General features: G+C 34.2%; 1 protein-coding gene across 4 annotated transcripts in view; it reads left to right on the top strand.

The window, feature by feature from the left end:
* The window catches only part of NEBL (nebulette), a 365,699-nt gene that overhangs the window by 230,791 nt on the left and 113,151 nt on the right, over nucleotides 1-21,757 (top strand). Inside the window, exons 4-5 of one of the 4 annotated variants that reach the window (XM_070472042.1) lie at nucleotides 16,697-19,183; nucleotides 19,273-19,344. The exons of 2 other annotated variants lie outside the window; for them this stretch is intronic. In XM_070472042.1, coding sequence (XP_070328143.1) covers nucleotides 19,103-19,183; nucleotides 19,273-19,344 — 153 coding nt within the window. In that variant the 5' untranslated portion in view covers nucleotides 16,697-19,102. Of the gene's footprint in view, nucleotides 1-16,696; nucleotides 19,184-19,272; nucleotides 19,345-21,757 lie in introns of those variants that run through there. One more of the 4 variants, XM_070472044.1, reaches the window with a different exon arrangement.

The raw sequence follows: 21,757 nt of genomic DNA, 5'->3' as shown, positions 1-21,757 counted from the left end.
AAAATATTTTCTTAGTTTTGAATATTTAAAATAACTTAAGATTTAGTTTATTTTACTCATAATATGTTCATTTTAGAATATTTAGAAAAGAACCCTAATATGGATTCCCAGAAATATATTAATATTTGGGTCAGTTTCTTTCTAGAATTTTTTAAAATGCCAAAATTTTTGTTTATTATGAGAGTGTTAAGTGAAAACAATTTTGAGAGGATGACAATAACATTAAGCATTTATTAAGCACTTACTTAAGTGCACTGATTCAAGTGTTCTAAGTGCATTCTGTTATTTAATTTTCACAGAACCCATCTAGGGATGCAGTCTTTTATTATTTCAATATTTCTTATGAGGGATGCTTGGCTCTGAGAAGTTAAATAATTTGCACAGTCTCACAGAACTGGTAATAATGTGTTCTTTAGCCCCTGTATTTTAACCATTATGCCACTGTGTCCCATATATACAATTTTGGACCCTATTATTTTATTAATATTTTAATGGAAACGTTTGTTCTTGCTTCCTCAATGGTCAAGTTAAACTTCATTTGTGATACCACCTTGCTCTTAATGCAGTTAAATTGCTTATAGCAGATTATAAGAAGATAGAGTTAAAAATACTTTTTCTCTTTTTTTCCTTCAGATATTATTCATAAGATCTTGGCCTCTACACAAAGCTGTATCTTGAAAATAAAGTAGAATTATTATGGCAAAGGCCAGTGTGAGACAGAAAAACACATTGATTTTTATAGCCATGGCTGCTGCTCAACGTTTTATGTAAAGTTCAGAGGGAGTTTACTTTTCCATGTTGACTGAACAGTCTCCCTGCAAAGTTTGTTTATATTAAATTTGCATAGCTACCTTTTTTTTTCCCCCCAGTCTTTCCCAGATCCAGTTGTCTCAAATTCCGAGTTAGAGATGAGGTACACTTTGCATAGTGATATGTGGCTAAAGAGTGAGTAGTTTGGAGTTCTATACGCAGTCAGAAGCAAATAAAATAGAAATTTCCTGAACCTGCCTCAAATTGCATCCTAGCTCAACACCGTACATTCAGTTATGATATCAATAGACATATCAGTAAGAAAGATGAAAAATGACAGAGAAGACAGTTTCAAGAGAGAAATGCTTTCAGCGTATCAGGCCAGAGTGTAAGTACAGCATTAACGACTATTACAGAGACAGTGATTGGCTGCAGCATTTTAAGTGTAGTTTTGTATGTTTCCATGCTAGGAGACAACACAGTGGTAGATTCTGGAGTCACAACCTGCTTTTTAATTGTGTAAAAGTTTATACTCTCTTAAACCCTGTTCTAGGTACACATGGATTATTAAGCTAAACCAGGGTAGTTTCTGTCATCAAGGAGTTTACCGACACAACACTTTAAACTATTTTCCTCCGATTAAAAGAAAAGAAGTTTATGGTTTAGTGTACTGAACTCTTCTTTTTTACCATGCAGTGCCTATCAGTAAATAAAATTCTGAGCTCATTTCCTGGTATATTTTATATGGATTGTAGCCTACTGGGCTCCTCTGTCCATGGGATTTTCCAGGCAAGAGTACTGGAGTAGGTTGCCATTTCCTTTTCCGGGGCATCTTCCTGACCCAGGGATCGAACCCAGGTCTCCAGCATTGCAGGCAGACACTTTACCGTCTGAGCCACCAGGGAAGCCTATAAATTACACACATGTGCTACTATAGATCCATCAATTAGTAAAACTTTCTATCTTAAAGTTCAGGAGTGAAAAATGTTGTTGCTAGACATTGTCATGATTTTCCTTGCATGTGGATGCAGCACATAATGTGTGTTTCCTGTTTCAAATATCACTGATCTGTCACTCCACTGGTAGAGGAGAAAACAGTCTATTGACAAGAGGAACTTCAACTGGGAATATATTTTATCCCTAAATAAAGTTAGCTTTCACTCAAGGGAGTATTTGAAAGTTAAATGTTTGATTCAGAGTTGCCTAAGAAAGATTTCATAATAAGACCACAGATATTCCTATATTTAATGTTTTTATACTTTAAATGTGATAATTTGCTACTCTTTCTACCCTTCCTTCTTTTGTATTTGTTCCAGTATAGTTCTGTTTCAGAGTTGTATAGACTAAAAATTGGGAACTCCGTAAGCAAAATTCTGGTCTGTAGTTCTAGAATGCTGACATTTAGCAATCTGTACTCATCAAACATCTAGTCAAATTAGATGACTGATTAATCACCTTATAATTCATTATGTTTCACTTCTTCCTAGAAAATAAAATACTAGTTATTTCTAAAATTAGGGATGACTTAGTTAATAAGGATTATAATATATCTTTTATGTTTTACGGGGCTTCCCAGGTGGCACAGTGGTAAAGAATCTGTCTGCCAATGCAGGAGATGCAGGAGATGTGGGTTCAATCTTTGGGTTGGGAATTTCCCTGGAGTAGGAAATGGCAACCCACTTCAGTACTCGCCTGGAAAATTCCATGGACAGAGGAACCTGATGGGCTACAGTGTATGGGGTTGTAAAATATCGGACATGACTGAGCGCACATACACACATATGCTATGTAACTGATAAGGTTATTATAACGTTTGAAAATGAGTTTTAATAATTATGTTTTTAATAGAGTGTTCATTTACTCTTTAGACCCAAATATATTCTGTTAGCTGCAGGTCTAATTTAAAACATCAACCTTGAAGTTTTTAAAGCCTAGTGCCTTATATGGGACTTCCCTGATAACTCAGTTGGTAAAGAATCCGCCTGCAATGCGGACGACCCCGGTTTGATTCCTGGGTCAGGAAGATCCCCTGGAGAAGAGATAGGCTACCCATTCCAGTATTCTTGGGCTTTCCTTGTGGCTCAGCTGGTTAAGAATCTGCCTGCAATGTGAGAGACCTGGGTTCAATCCCTGGGTTGAGAACATCCCCTGGAGAAGGGAAAGGCTACCCACTCCAGTATTCTGACCTGGAGAATTCCATGGACAGTCCATGGGGTTGCAAAGAGTCAGACACAACTGAGCAAATTTCACTTTCAAGTGCCTTTTATAGTTAAATGTCTAAAAAAGTATTTGTTGATGAAATATTATTATAATGATAAGTTCATTTATTTTATTCATATTTCATTAACAGATCCCAGCTCTATACTATAAAGTTTTATTAGGAAAATATATAAAAAATAAATCTTGAGAGCTAGTTTGATCAGTGTATGCTTAATTGGCTATTAAAGTTGTCCTGAAAATTTGAAATCATTTCCATTATTTTTACTCTCATACATTTCTTTTAAGGTTTGAACATCTGTTTGGATGTGTAGTTACCTCTAGTTAAGAGTGATTAGCTTATCAATAAATTAACAATCCAACAATCCATAATAGGCCCTTAAATTAATAAATCTGGAAAATAAATAAAATAGATTTTTAAAAGAAACATGTAGATTACTGAAATTGATACTAGGGGAATTAGAAAAGCTGAGCAAAGTAGTAACTAAGGAAAACATTGAAAAATATCATGAAATAATTATAAAAGGCTCCTGTCCCTGATCTTTTCTTAGGGATGTTTGATTCTAAGAAATGGCTAAAGAAAAAAAAAAATGGATTTTTAGATAGTATCTAGGATACTCTCATAGAAAGCAGTTGTAACATGTAAGGCTGAACTTCATGGGAACTGCGAAGTTCCTAGAAAGCAAGTCTCCTTCATCATGTGTTCTAGGGTTCATATGTTCTTTGTCTGTTTTTCTGAACACAAGATTTCTTAGCTTGCTTACTAGCTTATGGATGAAAAATTGCCACCCACCTGACTCTCCCTGACCTTATAGCTCTAGCTCTCATCACCATCTGATTATCTGCAGCTTAATGTCTTTTGGTTCAATCTCATAAACCCTGTCTTATTGCTCATTGAATGGCCAATGCGCTTCTCCCTGAGTGAGGTATTTCCAAGCTATAGGTGAATAGTCAGGTCATGTAAGTCATAGTCTCATAAGAGCCTGGGACCTGAGTGTGGTTCACATAGGTAAATTTATTGATATAGCTTATTGAGGAGTCCATCCTATTTTCAAGGAACAACTATTTCAAAGATACATAAATTGGCAGAGAGCACACAAAAAGGTAACAGACTCAAAAGAAACTCGTTTGTAAACATAAATGACTCTAGTCATGAACGAACACATTTACGCATGTTTGTCTATGTATTATTATATAAACAAATGCTATAAAATTGTATTTTTTCCAAAAAATAATCTATAAAATCAGTATGTAATCTGAGAATGCAAGGATGGTTCAATATTAGGACACCTGTTAATATAATATAACAAAACCAATATGCTGTCTGTACTAAAAGAATCAAATAAGAAATGCTATCTGATGCTGAAAAAGTATCTGGTACAGTTCAACAATTCCTGATACAGTATTTCAAAAACTTAGCTTTTATGCTTTTTGCTATTTGCAGTACACTATGAACATTTATTATTTTTATAACCAGACAAAAATATGTAAAAGTTTTTAAAAGTCCTTTAGGGTAGGTAATTTTTTTTTGTTGTTTTCCAAATTTCTTATCATCTAATAGTGTCTCAATAAATATTTTAAATGAAGCATCCCATCAAAACAAAGTAGTCTAGGTTTTGAGAATTGTTAAGAAAATGAAACAGAGAAATTTTCTTTTTCTCTCAGAACACCTTGTTTCAGAAGTGTGCCTTTTCCTGTGTACAGCATGAACGACCAATAGTGTCCTTTGAGGGTGAATTGCTTTTCTTTTAGAAGATGCCTTTGAAAATTGTTCTTTCTCCACGATTCGCTTCTGTGGACTCTGACCTCTTTTCCTAAACTGAATCAGTGCCCTAATGCGACAGCTATGCATATCTAACTGATAGCTGATACTCTATCTGAACAATTCCATCTTAGATTCAATATACTTGTGCCTGAGCCCATTTCCCTTTTTATCCAGATAATTAAAAATTCCTTAGAACAACCTCTCTCTCATTTTCATATTTTGTCTGTTGCTCAGCCTGCATTTTCAGTGTCTTCTGAATCCTGATCTCCCTTACCTTTCATGACCCTAGGTATAGGTTTTTATTTCTTGCCTGGGCTGTTTTTCAGAAGTCTTCTGATATCCTCTTTCCTTCCACTTCAGTGTATTTTAGCCACTTTACAGTTAGAGTAATCTTTAAATTTTGGATTTGTGTCACCCCCCTGCTCAGAACTTTGTGAAGCAACATTTCTGATTGGATTATGTTTAAAATTATTGGCTTGGCATTTTAAGCTGTCTTCAATACTGCCCTTCATGTATTCCTTCCTCCTACATCTCCCCCATGCACGCTGAATTCATTTCTCATTGGGGCCATAGTGTGGTCATTCTGTTGTCTTTTCTCATACTCTGTCTTCCAGCCTCCCTTTTCTCACTTACGAAAACTAATTCATCCTCAGAACATGCAGATCCAAGATAATGTGCATGAAACTTTAGAGACTCCCTGATAACTTGTGATTTCCTTCATTCTCTGAGCTGTCACACTGTTCTGTAATTCTCTGGTGACTTCAGTGTATTTTCTAATTGTTTTATCTCTACTCATGGATTAAAAGCTCCTTGAGTATGAAAATGAGATTTTATTGTCTTGTATTCTCTTAATGCTGAACATTTATATGTAATAGTTCAAACATTAATATTTTGAATCAAATACTGAATTATTTGAAAATAATGTATTTTTGAGCAGTGTACATTTGTATTTCAAATGTATCAGTGCCACTGACTCTGAAGCATTCCTTTGGGAGATAGTAATACAACTGAAAATATAAAACAAAACTAATAAAGTTGATCATCTATTTTGCATTGGTCATTTAGTGTCATATTTAAAAAGTTATTTTTATTTTTTCACACATTTGCATTCATATTTGTAGGAAACAAATATTACTAGTGTGAAGAATAATAAAAGTCATTATTATCACCTCGAGAGAGTATGTTAATTAAATTAAAGGGTAAGGAAAGGTAGTACTTAAGATAATAACTTCTTTCCCCATTTGTGATAACATGAAAACTTTATTTCTTTATACTGAGTCAAATTGCCAAGAAATTCTTGCAACAGATTGAATGCTATGATAAATATCTGCTTTTTAGAGCTTTGGACAGTGTCATTGCTTGAAAAGCTAGCTTGAACTCCCCATGAGATCATTGGAGAGATAAATGCTTAAAAGCTTTTCAAAGCAATACTCTTGGCTCTATCAGAATTTAATTTCCCACTGATTATGTTTATATCAGTTTTGGAACACATGGCTAGGAATATTCTCACCATAGTTACAACACCAATGACTCCTATTCCTTGGGACTACATCACTGTTTTATGTGCATATGGAATCCACTTATATTTTCTTATATATAAGTACCTTGAGTTAAATACTCTGTTTTTAGATTGGACTATGAAAATGGTCTTGTACTGGTTTAAAAGCTATGTCTTTTTAATATTTAAAAACATTTTGATGTGTGTGGGAACGGGCTTTATAAATATCCTGTACTTTGTCAGCCACTCAGTCATACCTGATTAGGTTCTGACCTGTAGTCAAAATACACAGGGTGTTCCTAAAAGTAGATTCCAGCTGTATGACATCACAGGGTTGAATTCATACAATGGATCTAAATGGTGTGGCAGTGCAAAAATATGTACAAGATCATGGTCCTGATGATATTTTAAGCAATACTGCATCCTTTTGAGCTTCAGTTTAGGGGTCCTGATAGTATTTACTTTCCAGAGAGTTGGTGAATATGCCAGGAAATGAAACATGTAAAGAATGTAAAGAACTTAGCCTAGTGTCAACTATTCAACATAGGTGACTTCTATTTCTTTTGACCAAAAAAACAAAACGATACAACTGATTTGATCAAAGAATTTGTTGATAATAATGTTGTCATCTTTGAATGTTTTGTACCATGGTGATTAGTAGGTAAGTTAAATTTGGTAATCAGATAATCATACAATCTCAGAACTAGAAAGGCTGGCCTATTTTTTACTGTTGAGAAAATAAAGGACCAAGGATGTAAGTTGAGCCCCCCAGCCACCACACAGCAGGTGAATAGCAGAGTGGGGTTTTGAACCCAGCTCTTGGGACTCCTGCTTCTGAGGTGCATTTTCCACTCTACGGATCAGAACGCTTCCTTCCCAAGTGATGGCTCTGGGACTGTAGTACATTCAGGGAGCAGCTAGTGGGCTTCGAATCTCCTCTGTCCTTAGTCATTCTTGCCTGGTCACTTGTAGTGTTTTTGCCAGGTTAAAAAGTAGAATAAGTTCTGCTATCATTTTGGTGTGGAATATGATCTGATGCATGTGTTCTGTTTTTTTCGTATAACATAAACTTGAGCAGAAGCCCCATTACAACTTTTTTTCGTGAGTCAATTATGATCTTCATCAAATCATGGCCCAAATACAACCCCTGGTCCTGTCTCTGAGATACAAACATTATAAAAACCTGTAATTTACTTTAAAAGATACATTTTTGATGATATTTTGAAAACTATTTAGTCCTTATAAACCTTTGAATATTAAACAAAGATAGTGTTGTTTTGGGATAAGTAAAAGCAAATGCTGAACTTAAGATATAATAAACAGATAAATTAAGTATAGAACTAGTTAAAGCATAATCTTCTTTACAAGAAAGTCATGGCAACTCCATCCCAGTAGATTAGATTTCATAATACAGATAATTTATCCCTTACAGGAATTTGCATTTTGAGTTGGCCACATTTAATTGGCAATCAGGTAATCTCTAAAATAATCTTATAAAGTTTATTTAGATAAACTAAAGGTATTATAAAATTTATTATTATATTTAAAAACCCATACAGATGAATAAGATAAATTATATAATCTAGCTATTTAATCATTAAATTAAAATATGTGGTTTCCTTATTCATGACTATTTGTACAAGGGAATAATATAAATACCATAAATAATTGTTAAAGGAAATAACATATCTAGTGATTTTAAATCATAACATAAGAAACCGAGTACAACCTTGATCAAATGCACATATAGTGATATTTCTATAAGAAAAAGTGTTTCATAGGATTATGACAATAGTGATGTAGCATCAAAGCTTAATTAAAAATCCTGAAACAAGATGTCCTTGTAACTTCGTTAAAGTATGTCAGCAAAATTACCTGCTTTTCAGCAAACTTTACACCTAAGTAAAATTTTGACATAAAAAAGAAAACCTTCAAAGTTGGAATACTCTTTTTAAAGTTCAGTTTTTTGGACAGTTTATAATAGAAAAGCTTAAAAGTAGCTACTTCATGCTTTAAAAATGTAGCTTTACAAGAAATGGCTAGAGAACATGCATTTTAAAAATTATCCACATTGGTAAATGAAGTTCTTGTTTTCAGCTCAGGAGTGCATATAAGGCCAGTATTTCTTTTATACAATTATGATTGCTCTTAAATTTGGGGATGAATTATTCCTAATATTCTAGTCTAAGTCTAGAGAATTTTTTATTTTTTTATAAGTTATCTTCATCAGTTTTGTGTAAATCAGAGAACCCTTACCATAAAAGTCCTTACAATCACACTATTTTCAATGACTACCTACTATATTCTTCTGAACTGTTAAGTATTAAATTGCATTTAAAAGAAAATACACCAGATCTTTTTGGGTGTCAAGGCAGCTATGCAAAAAGAGTAGCCTCTATTTGGATACAATAAAAATCTGCCTGTTAAATTATTTTCCATTCTGCTTCCTTCATTTTATGTTGCTATACCTTATATGCATCTGAATCATCATTAAGAGGACCACAAACACAAACTTTATGATCTCAGTATATGATGATCAGAAGAGAAAAAGCACGGCTCAAATAAATTTGAAATCTTACAGTTTAGAATGATTTCAACATGCAGGCAAGGAACAGAATAGCACTAGGGCATAATGGTTTATCTTGAAATGACTGCTTTGAAATTTGGAAGGTTAGTCTCAGGTTGCCTGGCCACCCATGGTCCGTTCACTATAGGTTTTTGTTGTTACTCATGGTGCTTCGTGTGTGGTGCTTGTAACAGCTCATCCCATTCAGCTATGCTCCACCCTCCCTCCCTCCCTCCTTCCCACCCTTCCTTCTTTGCTTCCATTCTTTCCCTGGGAGAGATGGTTGTTAAATATTTGCTGGATCACTATTGCTTATAAGTGTACCATTAATGAATGAAAAGTAGGAAAGCGTCTCAAATTCAGTTCCTGTCAAGTCAAGGATGCTCATCATGCTATCACTGTTACCTGCTTCTACCTTTGCTTCTAACTCAATTGTCTCCAAACCACAAGTACTCTTCCTTTCAAGAACCAGCAGTAATGACCACTCCTCTGAAGTTGGAAATTGAAAAAGAGAATAGAAAATAATATTGCTAAAAGAAATCGATGAGCCAGTGCTCTCTCGTTGCTCTATGTTCTAATAGGTTTTATATTCTCCGAGTAATAATACAGACATGGGTTTGAATCTCTTACTGTGAGCACTGAAGTGAGTTCATTCATCTCAGTGTCTCATCTGTGAATGGATGTTGGGAGGATTAAGTAAGATTCTGTCTGTAACGCAGTGGTTTGCTTATGACTATTACTCTTTCATGCCCTTTCAGAGAACCTGATAGGAACCAGAAGAGAACTCTTCTAAGAGTTCTCCTTCCATTTTTATATGAAGTTCATTTTTCTCCAAAATTTGCAGCAAAGTTTGTATGAGGGATAAATGAAGTGTAAGGCTTTGGATATCATTTTATGTAGCAGCATTTTTGATTCAAAGTGCTTCATGGCATTTGGATATTATTAAAGACTCAACAGTTTAAAAATACCCATTTTGCTGGCTCCATTAAGGAAAGAAGCTGGGTCCTCTGTTGAACAGAAATAAGAGATGCTGTATTTCCCCTCATTGCTCAAAATCTTTTCTGTTGAGTATTTGAGGAATTCATGTTTTTAATATAAAGTCTCATTTCAGTAAAATACTTAGGTTCTTTAAGTGATCTATCAGCTTCTTTAGTAAAATCTCATACTTCACTATGACATTGCTTTACAACATGGTTTAAAAAGAACTTATTTGGCAAAATTGATGAGCAAATTGGTGGTCTGAATTGCACAATGTGAGTTTAAAAAAATGTGAGTTTAAAAGAAAATGAGAGTATTGATGGAGATATTTCACCATTTGGGCTTCTGTTATTTAGATAGAGAAAGAGAGTGAATATCTATTATTCATTCACATAATTATCTATTTATTAAATAATTAAGGAGTGAATATTCATCCCCAAACTGCTGGAACTGTAAGTGTGTCGTTCTCCTTAGTGAAACAAGATAGCATTTTGAAAATACACCTTTGGTGAAGTTAATTAAAACATAATTTAAAGAGTTAATTCTTTATTTATAATAACAATTTAAACTTCTAATAAAATACATTCCCATGTAAAGAACTCTGATTTGGATAGTTCTGGAAACTAAAATAGATTGCAGTTCTTATTGCTTGCTTATTAGGATTCTGCAATTCTCATCTTAAGAAGCTTAATTTTAAATGTACTTTTTTCACATTTAAGGTATAAATGTGGAGAAGGAAATGGAAACCCACTCCAGTATTCTTGCCTGGAGAATCCCATGGACAGAGGAGCCTGGTGGGCTACAGTCCGTGGGGACACAAAGAGTCAGACAGAACTGAGTGGCTAAACAGCAAGGAATAGATGATCAAAAGTGAGAAAAAATAGCTAGTGATTTCCAGTCTTACAGCATCATGGCATAGCTTTGCTGCCCACTTTGGAGCCACTGTCCAGTAGGGCTTGTCTGAAGCGAGGTGCGCTGTAATTGTAAAACTGAAACACACTGAATTTCAGAATCTAAATACGGTAAACTATCACAGTACTCTTTATACTGATTATATGTTGAAAGATAAAACTCTGGGTACATTGAGGTATAGGAAATATATCATTAGTCAATTTGATCTGTTTCTTTTGTGGCAACTAAAATACTTAAAATTACATATGTGGCTCACATTACAATTCTGGACAGAGATACTCCAGAGAATGATTTTGGAAATAGTTAAAACAGCATAAATAGACTTTGCCTGGGAAAAGTCACTTTATGAGCAAATCAAAAGTAGGCCAAGCATACTGGGGTTGTGAAGAAAAATCTTGCACACACAATCTAAGGGAAAAAAAAAGGTAGATGGAGAACCACTTGTAGATACAACTAGTGTACAAAATGATAGAAAACTGATAGCTACAAAATTATTTGAACATTGATAAAAAGCTTTTAAAAGCATGCTGCGACATTTTAAACAATGCAGTTTTATCTTTTAAAAATTCAAAAATTGAAGTATAGTTGATTTACAGTATTGTCAGAAAATGCAGCTTTTGAAACTCCAACATATTTATCATTGTATTAAAAATGTGTATTTTAAATTGAATATACTAATGAATATTGATTTTCACATGTATATTCAGTATCTGAAATATACTGGAGATATATACAAAAGCTAGTAGATGCTCAATACATACATATTGAGCAAATATGTAATTGAAATAGGAAGCAGTAGAGATTTTTGTTGGTGTTATTCACCAACATTTTCTGAGGATGTTAAAAATAAAATAATGCCAGAACACACAAGAAGTATTTGTGAAATGAATGAAGTTACACACACACACACACACACAAAATCATAAAGAATATAAAGGCCTCAGAGAGAAATTAACAGCAATATATGTTAAACTAGTTCTCACTAAAAGGTACCAATTGTTTTAAACATCACTAACTTTATAGCTGTCTTAATGATACATTTACTTTAATTATGGTCTTATTTTGATAGTGTCTTGTATTTTGAGTTACACATGAAGAAAACTCCATGGAAACAGTTGGAACAAAACTCAGGAGTTAGTGCTTCAAAAGTTACAAACTTGTAAGGGTCAGTTGTGTTGTTTTCCTGGTCTTAACCAATAATGAAATCGTGACTTCAGGATAGAAACACTTAGCCAGCTGAGGTATAGTAATTGGATGCTTAAGGTTCAAGTAGAAATATCAATAATGCTTTGTTTAGTAAGAAGTAGAAAAAAAGTACATTTTAATAATAAAATTGTAATCATAGTGATGTAGAAGTGTGAAATAAACACATTTAACTTAATTTCCATTCAATTGGGGGGATATATATAATACAAATGTATTTCCCTTACATATTTTTCTTCATTAGATACAATTGGGCATAATTTTTTCAGTATGAGTCTTCGTAAAGTCCAGGAAAGACGAAAATTTCAGTTGGCCAGTGATAAAATGAAGGGGTAAGAATTAAATTCAAGGCACATGAAAGTGTAAAGTAGGTGTAAAGATGTTTCTGTGATTAGTTGACCAGGAAATGTGTTATTTTAAAAGTTTGTGTCTCAAACCTACTTACAATCACTGTGTTAGGTACATGATTCCCACACACATACTACATGGAGTTCTTTCTGCTGCCCTCATCTCTCCCCATTTTATGCTCCAGTGACATTGAAATCTTGGTTCCTCCAACTTTATCTCTGGGTCTCTGCAAATGTTCTTTGGATGTCTTCCATATACCCCATTTCTTTGCCTAGTTCCGGCTTAAGTATTCTCTCTAGGGGGAGATCTGCCCATTACTTGGTTTCTGCTAGATCTTCTTGCTCTGAGCTCATGTAACTCCCTACTTGTGTTTTAGAGACATTGTTATACTTTCTCCAAAAAGGGCTGAATTCTTTCACATGTGTTTACACAAGTTATTGTTACAATGACTGTTTTCAATATGGCTTCAACTCCAAAGCCTTTCCCCTTTTCCTTGACTATAAGGACTTCCTCATTATTTCCACATTTTAATGTATGATTCTTCCCGTCTGGAAACATGACAGAAACAGCTTTTCTCCATAAATGACTAGGAAATTATTTACTGTGTTTTCATAAAATCCATAAATCCTGTAAGTAGGACATGCTATGAATTAATTGGGAGGACATCTATCTCTGAAGGGTTAAAAGAATTGCCAACTCTGATCAAGCCCACACTCTGGCTCCTGATATGGTGTTGACAGCCAAGCAAAGAGCTTCTTCAATAAATCTACTTTCATATTCAAGTTTTTCCAGATGTGAGAAGTAATTAAGTCTTTGCATTTATTGAAGCCTTGTATGCTTTTCAAGAGGAAACTGGCAGCTGTGATGAATTAACTCTGCTTGAGTGCATGTGTGTGTTATGTGTGTGTGTTTTGCGTGTGAATGTACATATATACAAGCACACATGTGGCATTTGCCAATAGTCAAATGAGATCAGACCTTTTCAAAAAAGCAAAGCAAAACAAAAAGCTAATTTTCATACACACCAAGAAATTTTACAGCTATAGCTCACAATTTAGAGAATATGGCTTTATCTAATATGACTTTCTTAATTTTTACTTTTACTGTATGTCAAAGGGAAGAAATGAAATTATTTGCATCTGTTAAAGGGTTTTTTAAGGAAAGGTGAAACCATGATTCTCATAAAACATAAAATGAACACCTTTCAAAGATTTTAACTCATTAATTGAGGGCACCAGAAATATATTACAGTAGGTTAAAAGGTGAATTTGAAGAATCAAACATAAATGAATAATGGGGAATGATGAATTGAATTTACAGATAGCTACAAAAGGATCTATCAAGAAGCCAATAATCAATTACTCTTCCCCAGGACACAATTAATTTGCATTTGTATGGCTAAAACATCATTAGCATTGTTATCAGTTTTCAATAATTTATGGTGTGGGTAAGTAGTTTAAAAATAGTGAAAGGCCAGATTAACGAGAAGGTAATGCTAGATAAGACATGATTTTTTTGTTGTTGTTGCCAATTTCAAAGTCTTTCACGTTTTTCCCTGACACCTCTCACACAAAATCTAGAAAAGACATACTTTTTCAGAATAGTCAAGCTGGTTTTTTTTTCATGCTTGACACTTTGGTTCTGATTACAAGCTACACAGAAGCCATTCAAACCTTGGGCTTCTCTTGGTGGGAAGGATTTCAGAAGTGCTTATGGTTTTGGCTTTGTTATTAAATTGGAACAAATAACTCAAGTAAGTAGCAAATTGAACCAAAGTCTTCTTTCAGTTCACTGGGTGCTTATGTTAATGTAGACTCTGAATAAGAGGATTCTTTTTTTTTTCCCCTCCTCTTGTCAATATACTTAGAAGAATAGATATTTAAAATTTTGGCATCTCAACCATCCCCAACCTGCAAATTGTTGTGCCAAAGATTATTTGTGGTTTCTTGTTCTTCTCTTTCTCCAACACAAGTGCAGATGTGTGGCTTTCATTTGTGAGTAGGATCTGTATTTGTAAACATAGGAAGTTGAATACAGAAAAACACTATTAAATCTTATTTTAGCAGAGTTCCCTGTGCTGTCCAGTAGGTCCTTGTTGGTTATCTATTTTAAACATAGAAGTGTCTACATGTCGATCTCAGTTATGTGGCAGCATGGATAGGAGGTGGCTGAGTCTCTCTGCTTTGCACCTGCAACTATCACAATGTTGTTTATTGGCTGTGTTATTGTTGCTGTTTAGTCGCTGAGTCCTGTCTGACTCTTTGTGACCCCCGTGGACTGTAGCCCACCAGGCTCCTCTGTCCATGGATTTTCCAGGCAAGAGTACTGGAGTGGACTGTCATTTCCTTCTCCAGGGGATCTTCCCAACTCAGGGATTGAACATTCGTCTCCTGCATGGGCAGAGGGATTCTTTACCACTGAGCCACCAGAGAAGCCTCATTAATCAGTTATACTCCAATATAAAATAAAGTTTTTTAAAAAATCTTATTTTAATGGCAAAATTGGTAATGGTGACAATTATTCAGTTGCTTTGCATCCTTTAGATTTCTAATTAACAAACAGTAATGAAATAGCCATTAAAAAGAGAGGATAGACTTAATGAGTGTTAACTGTAAAAATAGATTGGGCTAATAATAAACAGGACTCTACTTTTTGTAAAGAAGACAAACTGCCCTAGAGAGCTTATATTTCTTGTTTTAAGAAACAATTTCTCCCCCTCATCTATTGGTAAAGTTCTCTTTTAGATAGATGCCAAACGATGAAGAAACACATAAGGCAAAAGTAAAATAATCAGGGATTCAACAGAGAAGTAAGAACCTTCTGGGGATAGATAGTCATTTAAAAAAAAAAAAGAAAAAAGGCAAAATGAGTACTTGAAAAGACTGCCAAGGCAGGCAAACTTCTCTCTCATCTACCATTTAGGGGGAACATGTTATAATAAGACATGTTAAATTAATTTTTAAACTGGAAATATTCAGTTTATCTCTAAATATCCCTCGGAACAGAGAGCTGAATCTCAATCTATTTCAGTTGTTTATTATGGAATTTAATTTGCAAGTCACTCATCAGCATGAAGGAGAAAAAAAACCACAGAAAGGAGAAAAAAAGTGAAGTAAATATGAAACACTTTTCAGAATTCAAGAGATACTTATTGTATGTGACTTTAAGAACAAGAAGACAGTCAGACACTGCATGATTTGTGATGATGGTGTAGACTTGCTTCCTTGGCCAGGGTCTGTGTCTCCAGAGACCTTAATTACCCCTGGGACCTGTCAGTTGTTATAGAAATAGATTTGCTTATACATAAACATCAAACTATAAAAATATGGAAGACTTCTGTACTCCAAATACACGAGCTAACTCTTGCCTTTGGGTTGTTATGCTGCATGAAGACTTCCCGGCCTTTAAAAATATATTGAAGGTTTAGAATTTACTCTTTCAAATGAGACGGTCTTTTGATATCAAGTTCTTTTCCTGGAACTGTGTACCTTTATTCGATAGTTGAAAACGGTTGTAAGGGGCTTTCCTGTTTTTAGGTGCTTTCCTTTTATTAACTTTGGGCAATTCAGTTTTTCTGCTTAATGATGGAGACTCTGAGCCAGAGAGGGATTAAATCATTTTCCCTAGAGGATGTGGGAGAGCCACACCTGCATCTCAGGGGGTGTTTGGCTGTAGATAATGTGATCCCATCCTTGGTCTCATCCTCAGTCAGGGCAAGGTAAGTTAAAGGGCTCAACAGCTGTGCAGATATTGCCTTTTGGCTCAGCCTAAGGTGAAAATATGTATTAAAATACAGCATTTAGCATGGTTTAAGGAAAAAAAAAAAAGAAAATCGGGAAATTTTGAAACATGATAGCTATCCATGAAGAACACTTCCTTCATATTCCCAAAGTCCCATTTTGGAGCTATTAAGAGACCTTTACTGTGATGCAGTTCAGGGCTTAAAATATTTAACAGAAAATTTTACATGAATTTTATATTATACCTACAGGTAAAAAGGAAAAAAATGCATTCAATCAAAAGTAGTAATGTATCTACCTCGCCAAACATTCCATTAAGGAGTTCCTACAGCAAGTCTTAAATTATTAAAAAAAAAAATTTCCTACCTCATTTTAGCACAAATTAAATTTTGCTCACCATTGCATGTTTAAAATCAAATTCAGTGCCTAGAATAACCTTATTTATTTGAATGAATGAACATAGGGCTCTAGTTAAATTTTGGTCCTAATGCTCCACTAGGTAACTTTGTGAATAAGACAAATAATTAATTTCTGTTGACATCAATTTTGTTCTGTATGAAAGAGAGGGCTTTAGCAGGATAGACTTCTTAAGGACCCTTATAGGTTTAAAATTCTGATTTTAAAATCTTATATGGAAAATTTGTGTTCACATAGTATATGGCATTTGTTTTTGCTTTCCAAACTTTTGTGCATAATCTCAACAGATTATTTTCTTCCAGCACAGTGGAGAGACAATAAGAATTTGTTGTATGATGGAAAATGAGAAAATAGCAGCCACTGAAGTCTGACCAAGGTAATTCACCATAGAGAGGAGATGTCACCATGAGCTTTGCAAGTACTGTCACCTCAAACACTAGCCAGACAATGCATCTTAGGCAGCTTTGGGAAGATTTTCTTCCTATGCTTCTAGAAGTTTACAAGAAAAGCTTATAAAAAAATATGCTTTTCCTATTTCCAAATAAAGATAATGTAATATAGTTTCTATAGAACAATAGTCTTTTGGCAGAGGGCTTAAGGGAAACAAGTAGAGTCCACACATTCTCTTCGTTTATGGAACAAATTTAGCATACAGAGAATTTCCTCAGAGAATTCTCTACACTGGCATGACATAACTATGATTTTATTTTTATATTTTCTTCACCACACCATACAACATTTGGGATCTTAGTTCCCTAAACAAGGATTGAACCGTCACCCCTTACATTGGAAGCATGGAGTCTTAACCACTGGACCACCAGGGAAGTTCCCATGACTATGATTTTAAAGTTAAAGTTTCCAGTTTCAGAACCCTTGAGGCATTTCTTCTTATATTTTGCTGGTAAGCAGGTTACGTAATGCCACTAAGTTTGCATTAAAAGTCATTTCATAAAATGATCAACAACTCTTAGTAGAACACAACCATTTTTTCAGAATAAAACAATATTTCCCTAAGTAATATTTCACAGAAGAATGTTAGTTTTCTGCAGTATCAAATGTCAATAAAAGAACAGATAGGTAGGTAGGTATGTAAGTAGGTAGTAGATAGGTTAGATTAGATTAGATGAATAGGCTTTTGTTTTGGGGAATTGCTGGGTTAAGCAAACTTAAGTAGTTTTCTTGGTTGTGGGTCTTCCAAGGTGTGGTGTGGGAGCTTCTAATGTGTCATTATGCCTTGTGGATCTCTTAAGTGGCAGGGGTATAGATTAGCATACAGGTTTCCCCAGGCATGTTTATTTAAGAAACCGCTCTTTCCCCTTCAGAGTATTCTGCAGAATTTTAGCCTCATACAACACAATTTGAGACATCTATATATGATGATTGTATAGAATTTTTTTTCTTTTCAGAATTTTTAGGCAAGGCCAAGGCAGTTTAAAAAATTTAAAACTAAATATGATACTAACACAACATTGTGAAGCAATTATACTCCAAAAATGGAAAAAAAAAAAACAAAACTAGATACACTATTAAGAGAAAACATTATTATACTTTTCTACTTGGAATGTATTTTTTTATTAAAGTTATGTTTTATATCATTTGTTTCATTATTCACCATAAGATACTTTTTATTTTGTCCCACACTGATATGCTACGGCTTTATAAAATTAATTTGTCCTAGGATTTAAAAAACCAAATTGATAAATTGAACTGTATAGTCTTAGAACTACCTCAGTTGATATTAAAGGATTTGTTTTGAGAAATACATTTTAAATTATATAACTGGTAATACATACTGCATTGTAAATATTGTTATAGTTTATTCTTCTAAATTTTCCAAGCATGTATTACACATTGAGAAATATACAAATATCTAGTGAAATTTGTAAAAATTGACCCAATGGGCAGAATTGAAAGAGGGTAATTATTATTTTTTGAAATGATGATGTTTCTAGAATTCTTAAATAATATATCAGCCTATGTTAACTATAGCTTCTCATGTTTAATGATGTTTACAATTAAAATAATACAATAGCAATGTATGATTAACAACCATAATTAACTCAGAATAGATTCTTCGAAGTGGTTCAAAGGGCTTTCCATGATAAATTACTAGACTTTAATCAGCTAATATAAAGTATTTTTTTAGACTGAAGAAGTATATATATGTCTCATAAAAATTTTAATTTAACTTAATGAAATGAGTTTAATGATCCAGATTCACCATACCAACTCTGGGGTATGTCTGACATTCCAGTGAAAGTTTTATTTAGATGGAGTTGAGGAATCTTTGAGATAGTAGGCTTTACACTGTGTTATCTTGAGTGTTATAGCTGAGTGGTTTTCCCAGAATCTCTAAGTCTTGCTCAAACCATTTTATGAATGAATTGAATTCATGAAATGTTAATAAACTGGTCTTAGTTTAAAGAATGTTGACTTGAAAAGTTCACAAAATTGAATTTTGCCTATTAAAATATTCTTTCCTCTTATGAGGCTAGTCCTTGCCAACCTCAGTGATCAGGTTCTATCCACTCACACACAGCTGTGATAAGGAGGGTGAAGAGTGAGCTAAATAGGGAGGAGGCCTGGGCAAGGTCATTTCTGCCAGAACACAGAGATGCCAAGATCTCAAGGGTGCTGCAGTATATAAAAAGGTGCTGCACTTGTGAATTTAATACATACATACATACATATATATATAAAGAGTAAAAATGAGGGTTCCTGTATTTGAGGATGTGAAAGATGAAACTGAAGAAGAAAAAACAGGGGAAGAAGAAGATGAAGAAGATAAGGTGGGTGACACAGCACTTGCTGAGTCGTGGTGTTTATTCCTTAAAGTTGATGATGAGAAAAATGTCTCCTTTTCTTTTTCCCTGGCCAGGTATTCTTTAAGCCTGTTATTGAAGACCTGAGTATGGAATTGGCCAGAAGGTGCACTGAACTCATTAGTGATGTAAGTGGCTTAAGAATTTTTATCTGTTTTGCCTTGCATATGTGGCAAGATTATATCATTGAATCAGAGAGCTGAGGAGAAAACCCTGAAATCATTTATTTAAAACCCAGTGATTTTCCAAATCATGGAACTAAGTCCAGAAATGTTAGATGGTTTTCCCAAGGTCACCTAGACAGATGATTTCTGTGGGGACATGTCTCTATGTTCTTAAGCCAAAATCTTGTGCCTTCTTGGACTTCACTGTCACTCTGGCATGAAATCATAAAGCATCAAATTTCTGAACATATTCCATTGAGAATACAAAGCCTTTTACAATTCATGTAATGATGTAATTTGTTTTGAGAGGATCTCTATCTAAATGAATGGTTTTTAGCATTTTTGAGTAGCTTTTATGGAATCTGATGAGTCCAGTAGTTTTCCAGACCAGAAACATGAATATTTCAATGTGCATCTAACATTTATTAGCAATTTAGGATTCACAGTTTACTGAACTGCATGTTGAGAACTCTGAACTGGATGTGGATGATGCTATCAGTGAAAGGAGCATTTTTGTTGTGACTTTTTTCTTAACTGGGATCAGTTTATGTTGTATATCGAGGGAATCCTGGAATCACAGAATTAAGTAATATGGGCAAACTCTGGGAGATAGTGGAGGACAGAGGAGCCTGGTATGCTGCAGTCTATTGGGTCACAGAAAGTCAGACACAATTTAGCGACTGAACAACAACAATCTATATATTTTCTGTCTACCTATTTATCTATAGTAAATACATAAACTAGGATGGTAGAAGCAAGGGAAATGGGTTCTTCTCTTGGGACGAGAATTTAGATGATCCTCACTAGAACAGTTATATGAGAATTGGTGGTACACAGAGAAGATGCCTCATGAAGTGTGAGTAGGTGCCTGTCTTATCTAGAAGGGGGAGCAGAGAACTGGTTATTTCTGTTGTTGTTCTTAAGCAAGATGATCAGAATAGTTCACAAACTTTTATTTGCAGAGGAAGTCAATCCTGGGCCATATAGTCAGTGTTTTCTGAAATCTGCCTGTCTGAGTAGTTTAACAGTAACTCTGGGCAGGTTGGCGGGACACAGTTCCTCAAGGGAAGTGTTTAAAATACTAAGATTAAGAAATAATAACACATTTGAAGTGTTTAGTAAATTGTCTGGAACATCGTGAGTAAAGAGATGCTAACTGTTATTAACGATTGTCTCTATAAATTAATTTTGTATCCATCCAATCACATTTTATAGATGATTCTGTGCTCCCTTCTGGTTTGTTAGAAGAGCCGGGATGGTGGACATCAGAACCCTTCCTGTATACTTGACATGTAATGTAATTAAATTTTAAATTGAGTGTTTCTTTGTGCCGTTTCTTAATATTCATCACAAGCTACTATATGTAAAATTTCTTTGTAAGCTATAATAATAATGAAATGATAACAGCAACAACAGTGATAGTAAAAGCAACAATAGCTAAGATTTATTGAGGACTAAGTGCCAGGTAATGCAGCTTGTGAGGTAGGTTCTCTTGTTTTCCCATTTTAGAGGTGAGGGAAAAGAAGGCTCCCTCTGAGAGGTTAAATAATTTGCCTGGATCACACAGTTAAGTAGTGGGGAGTAGGACTTGAACATGAAGCCCTGTCTCTTGGCCAGTTTGCCATGTTATCTGTCCTATAGCTTTCATGCAAAGTTTACCTTAGCTTTATTATTATGTATTACACAAATATTAGTAATGTGACCATTTAAAACTTCAAGTTCCATAACTCTGGAGATAGTACCTCTTTCAGTGTTGTTTTGCTTGAGGTGTATTTGTGGCTGAGTCAAGTTATATAAACTATTAAAGTGACAACTTTAGTTAGTAGGTGATAAGAGCATTTCTCAGTGACTTCATAACCAATCTTGTAGTGAGGGGCGATGGCCTTTACTGTTTTGACAAAGCAAAAGCCATGGTATTTCACTCTAATGTAGGTGAAGTCAAATACGTGAGAGCAATTTCTGTTTATGATAGGTTTATATTGCATAGCCTGTTCTACTTAAATATTTAGATCATATTACTGTGGCCTAGTTTATATCTGTGTACATGTTGACATTTTGTTTCCAGAGAGAATTTCATACTTATTAAAATACTGGTTCAATTTTTGAAATTTTTACATTTACCAGGGCACAGTCTGAACAATTACTTTCTTTGTTTCTAAAAAAAAAAAAAAAAAAGAATCAAGAGTTTGTACAATCATTTTTAAATCAGATTTTAATTTAACCTTTCTGGAAGAGTTTCAGGGATTGGACTGAATCAAATTTCTATTGTTTTTAGAAATGTAATTAAATAGTATTATTAAGTAATAACTTGTTCATTCACACTTGGTGTCATCAATGTTTTCATATGGAGCAGATTAACTTAAATTTGAAATTCTTT

This window comes from Odocoileus virginianus, chromosome 9 (genome assembly GCF_023699985.2).
Source record: "Odocoileus virginianus isolate 20LAN1187 ecotype Illinois chromosome 9, Ovbor_1.2, whole genome shotgun sequence".
NCBI lineage: Eukaryota > Metazoa > Chordata > Mammalia > Artiodactyla > Cervidae > Odocoileus > Odocoileus virginianus.
Note: the sequence above shows the minus strand (reverse complement) of the source record. Positions and strands in the feature narration are given on the sequence as shown.